At 41.9% G+C, this 13256-nt stretch overlaps 1 protein-coding gene across 4 annotated transcripts in view; it reads left to right on the plus strand.

The window, feature by feature from the left end:
- Positions 1-13256, plus strand: part of PIK3C2A (phosphatidylinositol-4-phosphate 3-kinase catalytic subunit type 2 alpha) — a 780848-nt gene that overhangs the window by 189872 nt on the left and 577720 nt on the right. For all 4 annotated transcript variants that reach the window (XM_085648082.1, XM_085648085.1, XM_085648083.1 and 1 more), the window contains 2 exons: positions 1787-1850; positions 9891-10034. In XM_085648082.1, the coding sequence (XP_085504208.1) occupies positions 1787-1850; positions 9891-10034 (208 nt within the window). The remainder of the gene's footprint in view (positions 1-1786; positions 1851-9890; positions 10035-13256) is intronic.

Here is a 13256-nt window from a genome sequence, read left to right on the forward strand (position 1 = left end):
TGCTTGTTTTTGTTTGTTTCCCATAATCTTATTGAAACTGGTTACACCGATTTTCCATTATGAATATTTTTGGGAAATACTAGCATGCATCCACATGTTACTAAATGATGCTGCAGAGAAATGGTACCCACAACTTTACAGTAGTTTAGCAAAACATTTTTTTTCCTGCTTTCGTTTTTGTATGAACATTTTCTTTTAAAAGAAAAGAATCATTAATCTTGCTTTGAAGCTTCTGAAAATATGTGCATCAGATCAGAGAGCATTCTGAGAGCATTATACATCGCCTCATATTGCTAAACTTTGAAAACCTGTGTACACATTTTTGTACTGGAACCACTGACAGTAGTGCAGTCAGAGTTTACAACATTTATTTAGAGCGCTTACCCTAATAATAAAGGGTTTCAATTAATAAACTATGAATCCAAGTTTGAACAGCATTAGTTTATTGACAGAAATATTACCTTAACTGCAGACAGTGCTCTTCCCTGATCCATTATGTGGTACTGTAAACTGACAGCCAAAAGAGTTTGTGCTGTAGGGGGTTGGGCCTACTTGTCCCAAGGACAAAATACCCATGAAAACTTGTTGCCCTTGACCCCAAACAATGTGTCCTGGGCGTCGGGCTATAGGAATTCCACATCCCTGGTTGGTACCGTCAGCCTGTGGCCATTGATGGTCAGGATGCAGAGGAGGGTTGTCATTTTGAGCCTGTATTGGACAAAGACATTCTCTGGTGTTAAGTCTGTGAGGCTGGTGCGTTTTCTGAATGTCCGCTGTCTTTGTCTGCGCTGCCTCTGTGGTAGTCCGGGGGAGGTCAGGGGGTGGGAGTTCGGGGGGGCAGGGGCCCGGGTGTGGTGGCGGTGGGTGTTGTGGCCCTCTTGGGACTCTGAGCTGCATGATCAGTAGCTCCATGGCATCTGTTCATCTTCAGGTGTGGCTCTGGGCTGGACTCCCTTTTATGGTGCAGGTTGTCGTCCGACTTTACACCATGTAAGAGCAGGTGTTAAATCCCTGCTGCTAACGCGCCTCATCGCCTGCTTTAGGATCTTATCGCCGATCTGGCTGGTCGTTGTGAATGTTGGGAAGTGGTGTTGTCGCGGCTTTTTGCACGGGAACGCCTACTCTGCATCTCATTAGCGTTAGTTGCCGGGGGCGATGTTTTTTGCGGCTTCTATGGCAGGTAAACTGGTGGTATCGACTGTTAGCACCAGCTTGTGAATGGGGCGATGAATTTATCGCTACTTCGGCTGCGATAAAGTGCCGATAACTCGGCGATAAGTCCTTGAGAATATGCCCCTAAGTGTTTGCAAGCAGGTCTCTTCACAAGTATCCCAGGATTGTCTTGCTGTAGTGCAGGTTACCCAGAACCCTATTTATGGTGAGGTTTGTTCCATTCTTTACTTTCTTCTAGGCCGGGTTTTTTAGACAGTCCATTCACAAAAAGCCTGGGAACCTTGGCTCAAGAGTATTCTGGAAAAAAGTTACTGAACTCTAAAATTGGCTCTGTAGTGTTAGGGCAGTCTGTACATACATGTGTGATACTTTTCCAAATGCAATATATAGGCTGTTCCTTATATTCTTGAACTCTCCTCACAAAAGCATTCTAGTTAGGAGATAGGACACTGAAGATGTCAAATGGTTGCTAAATATACTTCACAAAAAATTGTTTAGGAATTCTTACTGGCACAAGGGGAGTCTTTGACAGCTAAGACATACTGATACGTTTTACAAATTGTTTTTAAAGCGATTGTAAACTGACTATATTGAAATCTATTTTTATTCACAGGCAATGCATTGAAGAACTTTTAGATGCATACCATAACCAAGTTGAAATGTGCCTTAAAAACGAGGTAAGCCTTTCTTGGCTATCTGGTAAACTTTTTTTACACATAGCTATGATGAAGAGTACCCACTGCCAGCAATTAGTATAGTGCATGTAGAAGCCACTGTTAAATCAAAAAACACAAGGAGCTGAGGAAAATGACTGGGTATATTTATTTCTGTTATGGCTGTCCTGTTGCTTTTATTGGTCTTTTCTAGCCTGTATGGTTCCTAAGTGCTTGTTAATGCCTGTTTCTGTTATTTACATTGAGAGATGTGGCTCAGGAATGGACTTGTTCTGGTGCTACACTTTTTTTAGGGCCTTGTTTGAGTTTTCATGGGTTCCCCATTTCATGAGTTCTTGACCTTTCCGGGGAGGAATCCATCTGAATTGCAGCTTTAGGCTATATCAAAGGCAGGTCCAGTTTGCGTGACACCTTCTACTTTGAGACAGGGTGTCTTCCCTCCCATTTAGGTAAGTGGGATTTGGCATGAGTCAGGTACCTCCTTTCTCTTCGCCTTTAAATAATGGTAAGACGACTACTCCTTTTTGTGGCCCTCATCTCTCAAGGCACCCCACTAAAGTATGCACCAAGTCATTCCTTAAAATGCTAAAAAATGACTCCAAGAAAAAGGTTCCAGAAATCACAACCTGTTTGAGCATTTGTTTGCACTAGTAGTGACTATTCCTATTAAATCCACGGTTCTGATAATTAATCTGAAGATGGACCAACAACATCCAACCAAATAGTTTTTATACTGTAATGTTAAAGCAGTGGATGTGACAGGAATTCTTAAAGCAATGGTATATTTGATCTCACCCTGTAAACATGCTGCTGTAGGACTCTTGTATCTACTTGCTTCTTCCAAATCTATTTTGGTTGTGGAACAATGTATTGTCAAATAGTAATTTCTACATGGACAAGTGCACTTTCAGAGACACGTGTTTCAAAAACTTTGGATACAAGATATCACATCCCAAATGATGACCTTTGTAGTTTATAGGGCTGAGAAGTCTCGCTGCTAAGTAATCATTTGTCGCAGGTGTTTTGAGCAACTGTAACAATCATTCAGTTTAAGCTAAACAAAAGAACTGCCAGAATGTCTCTTTCCCAATACAAATACACTTTTTCACTGTAATATAATTTTATAACTGTCGAAATTGCGACAACAATGAACATTTTGTATTTTTTAACTGCTGACAAATTCATTTTTGGACTGTTGTAGCCAAACAACTGACATCAAATACAGAACAACACAGTCCTGATCAACACCACAGCTAGCTCGATGAATAACTGAGTCTGTCTGCACGGTCACGCATGGCTTAGGCTTCATCTCTTAATGGGGTCCTTCATGATAAAGTTATGGATTTGCTTTGATGCCATAGCAATATTCTAATTTTCTACTGATCAGCTGCTCTTTGGAAATGTAAAACTTGAGCAGCAACTCTGAATAACTGAGTATCTCTAACATGAACCAAAAAATGCTTTCTGTGCTTTTAAAGGTTGAACAAGCTTCTAAAGTCAAGCTAACACTAATTTCCAAATAATTTTGCTGAAATGACAGGGCTTACTACAGTGGCAAGTCTACCACGTCCACAGATGCAAATACAAACTTTGCATGTCATAAATGCTCCTTTTTGTACATCTGCTTTCTCTACTGTGTCATCAGTTTTTGTTTATTTTATGTCTTAGTTGATTAGCTTTGTTGTATTCAATTTGTTACCTGCTTTTATTGGCTTTATAGTGAATAAGGTATGAATTGATTACATTGATTGGTCATCACTTGTTTAATGCACAAAACATAGGAGTTTATACTTTCATGTGACATCCTCCTTTAACATGGTAAATGGCTTTCCTAGTTACTTTTACATCCACAAGAAGGTTTGGTGTATTTCAAGCTCTAATCTCACAATGATTCATACATGGTTTTCCATAAAATCAAAATATTGTATCCATCTTAGAGAGACCATTCTCATTCTACCACACCATAGGCAGCATGCATGATCTTTTAGAGGCATACAACCATACCATTATATTTTGGGCATCAACTAGAACTGCCTGCCTGCCTTAATATACAATTCCTGCTGGATATATTTCCTCCTATAGCCACAGCTTTTGGCCAGTTATTTTGTTTTCTCCTCTTTGCTTGAAGCTTGGATTGACATATTATGGTGCCTTATTCGCAGCATTGTTGGAACTGTACAATATCATTTCCAACCTGTTGGCAAGAGGGAAAACTATAAGTGTAAGGAAAAATTACCTTTGCATTGATTTTTACTTTTACCTTTTCTTCTTCACGCGTGCCCATCAATATCTCCCATATTTTTACAGTTTTGCAATATATTTATTCAGGTTCCAAACATAAACCATATATTCATACAGCAACACACCAGGTTGACCCACGATAGCATAGATTCTGAATTTGCTTCGTCTCCTCTCAAACAGCCAATGCATTTCCCGTCATACAGTACTAAGCCTCTCAATAGTGACATTACCTCATGAATCATTCGACTTAGTCATTAATACTGTAGAACATTCTCCATTAACCCCAGACCTTGTCAAATTTCTTTGGACACCCCATACCCAAGTAGACCACCCTCTCCACCTCCATACAGATGTCCATGCCTGCTAACCACTTCTGTCTAGTTGGGATCGATTGGCTACCCAAGTCCCTCGCAATGTCTCTCTATGCAATTATAAATCCCTTCATACAGAATATCAATTGAGCTCTAGTCATGTCTACATTGTTTAGAATTCTCAATGAAACAAAGTGAGGGGTGCACAGTATATCCTGGTGTAGGAGCCAGTTCTACTTATTACGTCCCACCAGTTGGCTTTTATGTTAGATAATCCACATAGGTTGTGCTGGAACGTGCCTACTTCAATTTTTGATGTGTGGGAATTTGGTCTCTTTCCATTTTGTAGGATTTGCTTCTGTTCTAATAGGCCCTGTGCAATTTTGAACTTTATCAGTCTCAACTTAATGGCCACCTCTCTCGGATGCATACGTGCACCATCGCAATCAATATCTTCCAAAGAACCCAACTCTTTCTTACAGGTTTCACTTACTTTATGCAAGTTATCTGTTTTGTTGTTAATGAGAGTCTAAACCACTCTTTTATCAATCTGCCCCATGATTATTCTACTTTGCAAGGGGGTGCTATCAGGAAGCTCATGCCAATCCACTGATTCTGCCTCAAGGGCTTGTTTAAGCTGTGTATGTTTGAAGACCTGAGTGTTCGACAATTTATATTCTTCTTGCAAATTACAGAATGTTTTCATTCCTCCCATATGCACAGTCTCCTACTTTAGATATTCCCATTAACTCCCATTGTTTGAAACCTGTCCTCTTGTTTACCTCTTTCAACTTCTCTCCCTTTCACAGGTATCTGTTGTCACCTTTCCCTGCCAGCCCAAACTCCTAGTAGCCTCGAGTTGCCTTTGTAGGCCTCAAAAGCTCTTCCCTTCTTGCTTTCTTGTTTATATATAGTGGAGGTAGGTGGTCTGTCCTATTGAAAGTCTCCCTACCCTTGATTTTGGGTCCTACCCATGTGAGACCTCCCAGTCACTAATGACCTGGAGTTGAGTGGCCTGAATAGTAAGCCTGTGTATCTGAGAGTGAGATTACCCAATATATGTTGATCTGCATAAGGTCTTGATCCCTAGGTGTGCCTCCATCCCACAGTAATGTGCACAGTGTTTTGTCTAATTGTAGAAAGGAGCAGTGCAGAATCACAAGGGGGTGGGGGAGTATTTTGCATTGCATACAACATCTTCAGCAGGGTAATCGTACTGAAAATGGCAGCCCTTCCTGAAATGATGAGCGTAAGTATTTGCCAGCATTGTACAGACATTTAAAAGTTTTGCAGGACTACTTTCAGATATTTTCTTGATGCTGCCAAGTATGTTGTTTCTCAGTCATTAATTTTTTTGCAGATCAACTTCCTTCAGTTTTAGTACCCAGCATATTTACTGAATTCTTAAAAAATTGACACCATATCTGATACTGACCACCAGGGATCCATTAGGTAGAACAAGATATCCTCTTGTATGATGAGGTCTTTTCCAACTCACATGTAAACTCAGGGCAACCCTACATGTCTGCACTAGATCTATTCCAACATGCCAGTGGCTCTATGCAAATGGCATATACAAGCACAAGGAGAGAAATGGAGGGAAATTCACCACACTGCCTCAAATGAAAACTCATTATCATAAAAGTATGGTTAACGGCAGTAAAGGAAGGGTTATATTTCCCTACCCTATACTAAATACCTAATGGCTACCAAAACAAAAAGTAATTATAGATTTAGATGATGAGGCCTGTTGGAAAGTGGATCATTGGTAGTGGCAGATATGCATTTACCATTGGCAATAATACCACTGACACGATATAGGGCTCAGAATAGGTCTTAGAAAATTATTCCCATGCTCAACCCTTGGTAGCTTGGCTGCGAGCAGGCAGGCTTAACTTCAAAGTCAGGTTTGTAAAGCATTTAAAAACACCAATTTACTAAATAATTAAGACACCCCACACAGAAAAAAACCAACACCAATTTATAAAAATAGGAAATATTTTTATCTTTTAAATGATACCAAAACGGAAAAAAATCCACTGTAGCGAACCAGAGATATGAATTTTTAAAGAGTAGTCACCTTCTACTGCTTATAAACCAACAGTGCCACTTTTGGTCATTTTGTTGCCTCTGACAATGACACATTCACATTTTAGCAATTGTTCTGGAGAATATCACCAGTCTTGTACACACCCCTCTAGCAGGCTGGATTCTGTTAGAACTCCTTCCCGAAGTTCTTCTTGCAGGTCCCGAAGTTTCCAACACACAATCAAAGGTTCTGGAATCTCCAAGAGGGTCCCTGAAGTTTGAGACTTCAATTCCTACGTTCCATTTGGACAAAACCCTTACAAATTCACTGGTAGTACTCCAGGCTGAGGATTCTTTGTTGTGATGGTCCTGATGAGCTCTGGTAACCTGTAGCTTGCAGGAAGTCCACTTTTTAGTCCTTTAGAAGCCAGTTTGAACCACAGGGCTGTGGTTTCAGATGGTGCAAAAGGCGCAATCTTCAGAGTGTAGGTCTGGTAAATGCACATCAAACTCTTCAACGTAGGCCCTTCTGTTTTTCTGACGTTTAAAAAAGCAAATCTGAGAGGCACTGCCTCTCTCAGATACTTATTCAGTATTCTCTGGAGTCAAGCAGGAGGGCACTTCTCTCCAATGAGGTGCAGGGCAACACTCCTGAGCATGACCACTTCCTCCAAAGTGTGCAAAACGCTAACCTAGAAACCACTATTTTTCTAAAATTCAATATGTCTGAATTTTCAGCAGAGGGAGAAGAGCTGTCTAAACACACCCCTAGGATGGCTAATCTCCGTAGTCCCTCCACCTTGCATCTTCTCATTCCTTTCTTAATCCTAGCATCTGCTTCTGGTTCAAAGAGGGGAGTTGTAAATGAAACTGATGTCTTTAGCTTTTCTTCCCCTTCCCTTGAAGAGCATTATATACGATACCTCCCCTGGCTCTGGCATTCCTATGCTAAGCAACCTCTAATCCACTAGGGGTCATTTATCACCACTTCAAATCAGCCAGGCTCACCCCCTTATCTCTGACTAATCAAGGGAGAGCAATAGAGGAATGAATTTTGAATTACAGACAAGAAAGTCTTATAAGTTCCTGTCTGTACATTTTAGAATAAATTCAACAATACTATATTGTTGGATCTATCATTACCATTCTACCAAGTCAGTAAATCCTGGCTTTATGGGTTTTCTTTCCCCAGTTATTAACGAATAACCTTTTCCAGTGTTAACCTATGGGCTGGGGATCTGCAATGGAAAAATGAACTGGACAATTTCTCCAGGGCCTATAAAACAGGTTTTATACGGACCCTGCTTATACCTACAGGACCACCCACTGCTGGAACACCTAGGAAAGACTTTAAGGGTTCTGAATATATCAAAATATTGCAGATCCTCATTTCACAGTGCTCCTAGCACAAAAGTCAGTTTTGGGAAGCACTTTGCACATTTCAGTCCCCACATTGTAGTAATTTCATTAACCCCAGAGCATATAAAAACCTTTTTTATAAGGATTCTCCTTATAAGTACCTGCCCCCCACCCCTGGATCACCTATGGGACACTCTGACATTATAGTTTATCCATTTTAAAGTGGCCCAAACACCAAAGTCGAGCTTGGGCACAACTTGCATTTTAAAAGCAGTCCTGCAACACAGGCCTGCTTTTAAACTGACCTCAGGCTCCAGCAGTGCACACATGCAAGTGCAGTAAAGGCTTCTGGCCTCTTAACTGCCCTGCCCTATTCTATATTTTGGAATTAAGGGTAGTTTCAATCCCCCTTCCCTATATGTACTAGGGCCTTATATGGGAGGTCATGCCAATCACAGGGGTACCCTAGCCCATAGTGTACACTAGTGTATGTAGGTGTTTTCACTGTTTTCTACGTGTGTCTTCAGCATAGCACTGGCCAGTCAGTTACCGCCAGTACCAGTCAGCAATAAGTTGGGGGCTACTCAGGGCACAGGGTGACTTTGCTAAAAGGCCTCAACCACGTCATGTGGCATGCTTCATCATTGCCCAACTCATCCCAACCTGGTAAGTTGGTATTACCTGGGTGGACTGAGTTCTTAAGATATATGGGTAAGATTGGGATCGAGTTTAGGTTTCAGAATACCTTCAGATATACCACAGGACTGCCCTTTATTAAGTAGAACCTTAGGTATTGTTAAAAGAATGAAAATTATTTATATGTGGTCGGTAAGGGACACAATGACCCTAATATCCTTTTATTGCGCCAACATGTTTCTGCCCTTCTATGTGGCATCTACTGGTCAGGAGCATTCGTCAGGGCATTTAATGGTATCCCTATTTATGGAACATAGTGTATAGATAAACCAGGTGAGACAGGGGCTTCCTACCTTCACTGAAGTCAGCCAACCTCGGTCAGGAATTCAAGAAGATTGTCAATTTTCATCAATTCCCAATAACATGCTTTGCTCTCATGGTAGCAATGTGTAATAAACACACTTATATCAGCACACTTGCCGAGTAAGTTACACTGCAAACAACATGCATCTTGAGTGGGAGAATTGACAAATCCATGTATTCCTTTACCGTTTGAGCTTACTCTATGTAGGGTTTTCAATCACTTCATGGTCTGGCACGGGGAGGCGACTTCTGTATTCACACACTTTGTCATAGGGATAATGTAATTAGTTACTCATTGGTGAATTGTCTTATATAGCCATAGCCGGACCCAGTGAGGGGCTTGATTTCGGGGTCTAGCACTATCAGGACCTATCCTGACCTTATGCCGCCCTTAGTGTCTGAAAGAGGGGAAAAAGTATCTTCCAATTGTGGATAGGAATACCAGGCAGGCGGTGTAGTTTTGACCCCCCCCCCCCCCTCCCCAGCTCATATTGTGCGAAATACACCATATTTTGTAGGTATCCATACTCTAGTAGCCCCGTTACTCATGTCATCAAGGACATGCAAGGTCCTCTACTTCAGTTTCTCCCCAATCGCCAGCCGAACTCGACTGTTCCAAGTGATTTATACGTGTTGTTTTATGCGCGAGAGGTGGCCGCTATGAATAGGCGTGTATGGGCAGGGCAACCATCAGGTGCCACTTGGTGCGACAGTCGTAATCTCAACACAGGATACTCTTCTGCCCGAGCGGGTGGGGCATGGGAAATGTAGTCTTGTGCGCCCTTTAATGTACAAAGGTGCCCTTTATTCACATCAAACCTGTGCCCTCTACGGAAACCCAGGCCACTGTATTATGCCAGTACATACTGGCTGAATCATTACTCTGCTGAACCCCGAAGGTTTTTTTTTTCTCTTGTCTTTTTTTTTCCCCACTCTTTTTAATAGTAGAATAATATTGCCAGAGGGAGTTCAAGTTGCACTATTCCCTGCTGCTTTCCTGACTTAGGTTTTGTGTGGTATTTAGGAGGGAGTAGTTTTAAGAAAATTATAGGTTTATAAATATATATTTTGGGTATTTTATATGTTTCTTTTTCTTGTTTGCTAGAATGACCAGATCAGATTAGTAGATCAGTTGATAAAGGCTGTCCGCAAAATCTGCAGTGAAGTAGATGGAGTTGAAACACTGGCCCTAACTGACTCAGTGAAGAAGCTGAAGCGAGCAGTTCATCTTCCAAGTAAAAGTGCAGAGGTAACAATATTTTGTCTTTAAAGCAAATAGACCTCTACTTTGTAAATTCTGCCTACAATATATACCGCATGTTGGCGTGCAGTATGTAAAGTCTGTTCATAAGCTTGGAAAATTGTCTGATAGTATGATTGTAGAATAACCACCACTACCATAGGAACTGTTTCTGTGTTTGCAATGTCATTTAGACTAACAAAATGAATATTATTATCCTGTCACAAGGCTGAAAAACCAATTTCCCTTTCCTCTGCTGTTACAGGAAGATTTTTTCATTCATGTTTGAAGTGTGCTTTATTTTTGGATTTTTATGTTTGTATCAGATAAGTAAACTGAATTAACTTGAAACAGATGTTTCCGCAAGGACACCGCCCCATATGTTGTACCTTCCCTAATCAATACGTTCTCTCCCCATATTCATTCAAAGTTTTCGTAGTAGTCCGGTATCTGCCAAGATTAACTCGTATAGTATAGAAAACGTCCTTCTTAAATCTAAGGATAACTGGGCTGCAAATTATGTTTTCTTGTCTGGATTCACTATGCCAACAACCCAAGTGAGTCAGGCAGCATAGGTTATTAAACTGGGCAGTAGGAACTTCCTCACTGGTACTTTAGAGTCCCATGTAACTGCCTGGAATATTTGTAATGCTCCCACGTTCTATAAATCAAGTACTACCGTAAAAGAGCAGTTTGACCATATTTTTCTATTTTCCTTGTTGCATTGGCAATTCTAGACAAACTCCAAAAAGCATAGTGTGTGTACCACTATTTAACATTGTTCCTATTTATATATGCACCTTAGCAATATTGCATCACCTTCTACAGCTTTTGCACCTGATAAATGCGTCTGTTCCCACTTGACAAACTTTCCCATAATGAGGCTGGCCCAGTTGTGTTTATCAGAAATAGAATAGGTATAGTCCACCTAGTGAAATAGTGAGATTGTGCTGCCTAATAATACATGTCCTGTTCTGATACTCCCAACCCACCCTAATCGATGGGAATTGGAGCTTCTCACAGGTCACCCTCCATCTGCCATCATTTTAAATTTGACTCCATAATACGGACTGTAGGAAGAATGAGTGATGCAGTGTCACCAAGGCCATCGTCAAGTTTTTAGGGTCTGCATTACTCATATGAGGCTTTTATTGTCTGATATGTGCATTCTAGAGTGATTCATTTTTGGAGTTTCAACCTTTTGAATTAATTTATGATCACACCGTCAGGGCCAAGACAGAATAAATAGCATTACCGCGGTTTCATTCCACTGAATGTGAAGCAGTTGAAGGGCATACACTATAGACATTATTTAAGTATCTTACCTTGGATGTAGGCTTATGAGCATATGCACTTTCTGTCAGGCCTTACTGGAGTACATCTTAGATTGAACCCAGAGGTTGTTGTCTGCAGAAAGCTGTTTTGACGAGGTCTCTGGACCGTGAATAAGTAGAATTTAGAGATCCTAGTGACTGCTATGCTTCTAATCCTAAAGTAACATTGTTTATATAATTCACCTGCTATTTCTATTCTTGGCTGTACGTGGTATAATATCTTAGTAGATGCTGTGGAAAAAGTTGTCAGATTGCACAGTTGTCAGAGAGAAACAAGTTGCAAGGCTGTTAGCAAAGAAAGGATATCTAGAACATCGATAGGAAAGGTTTGCACGCTGCATTACCGTACTTAATTAAATAAGAGTTTGATCACTATATGCAGCAGTTGGCTTGAAGTCTAGGAGAGCCCATGGCAGATGACAACTGGTATGAGGACCTGGTTGACACCAGTGGTCTGGACACCTCACCAGACTCTGCCTCTTCCCTCCTCCCACAGTAGCTATGGAGGAAGGGGCTTCCTTTGCGATGGTGGTCCGGAGGGCGTCTGAGGTCTTGGACCTGCAGCTGCCCACAGTTCAAGTAAAAAATGTTTTGATGGAGGTGCTTCAACTGGGGTATCCCCATTAGACCCTTTTTACCCTTCAACAAATCCCTCACTGATGTACTGCTCTGTGCCTGGGCCAAGCCCTGCACAGGCACTCCTGTGCACAGAATAATTGCTCGCTGCCGTCCCCCTGTTCCAGGGGACCCAGCCTTCCTCTCTCACCACCCTATCCCGAAGAGTCTGGTAGTCCAGGCCTCAACTTCCTGAATCAATCCCGTTCTCTACCACACCACCGACTAGGGAATCCAAGACGGATGTGTTCGGAAAGAGGATTTTTTTTCCCCAGCTTCGATATTGCATTCCATGAATACAGTTTGCTTATTGAGCATTTATTTATATCTGTGTGAGATACAGTTGCCCAAGTGCTGCCTGTGGTCCAAATGAGGCCCGGGCCATACTTTTCTAACCAATTGCTCTCTGGTGAGACGCAGCAAAGATAAAAATCCGAGCCATTGTTTCTTTGGTGGCGTTTCAGCAATAGTGGCTGAATACTGGCTTTTCGGGGGATGTCCAAGCGATTCTCATTGGCGTGCCCTGCGGTGGATCCAGTCTCTTTTGAGATGAGGTGGATTCGGCATTGGAGAGATTTAAGGACAGTATTGTCACTGCTTTTTCGTTGGCGCTCTCTGTGGCTCCATGAGAGCTGTGTTCCGCCTTGCTCCCCTTCCGTGGCTACAGCAGGGGCTATCAGCTGCGTCCTTTCCTCCCCAATAGTCACCACAGCCAACATGCTCTGTCCTTTTCGTGGCCATGGGATCAGCTCCCACAAGCCTCATTAGGCTGAAAGCCAGCGATCCACCCATTCCGCTTTCTCCCTTGCAGCCGCATAGTTAAAGCCTCTTTAGTTAGCCTTCAGTTCAGCATGGGACTCTGGCTGATGGCAGAATCCGATACGATCTGCACCACTATAGAGAGATTACAACATACAAATGGGTACTCCAGATTGGTTACGTCCTCCAGTTCCAACAAATCCCACCGCCACTCCCTCTGCTCCCAGATCGGCTAACTGAGGACCATTTTGTATTCTTGTGACCGTAAGTGCTGGCCTTTCTGGCCAAAGGAACCATCGAGAGGGTGGCAGCATCAGAAGTAGGTTTTGGTTGCTATTACCAATACTTTCTAATGCCAAAGAAGGATGGAGGCCTCTGTCCTATTTTAAATCTGCACCTTCTCAATTACTTCTTGAAAAGAAAAAATTCAAGATGCTCACCCTGGCTCAGGTCTCATCTGCCCTCGATTTCTGATGGGTTGTCAAGGCAAGATTAGTGTATTCTGATTCTTGGAGGAAAAAAT

Source organism: Triturus cristatus, chromosome 3_2 (assembly GCF_964204655.1).
Source record: "Triturus cristatus chromosome 3_2, aTriCri1.1, whole genome shotgun sequence".
NCBI lineage: Eukaryota > Metazoa > Chordata > Amphibia > Caudata > Salamandridae > Triturus > Triturus cristatus.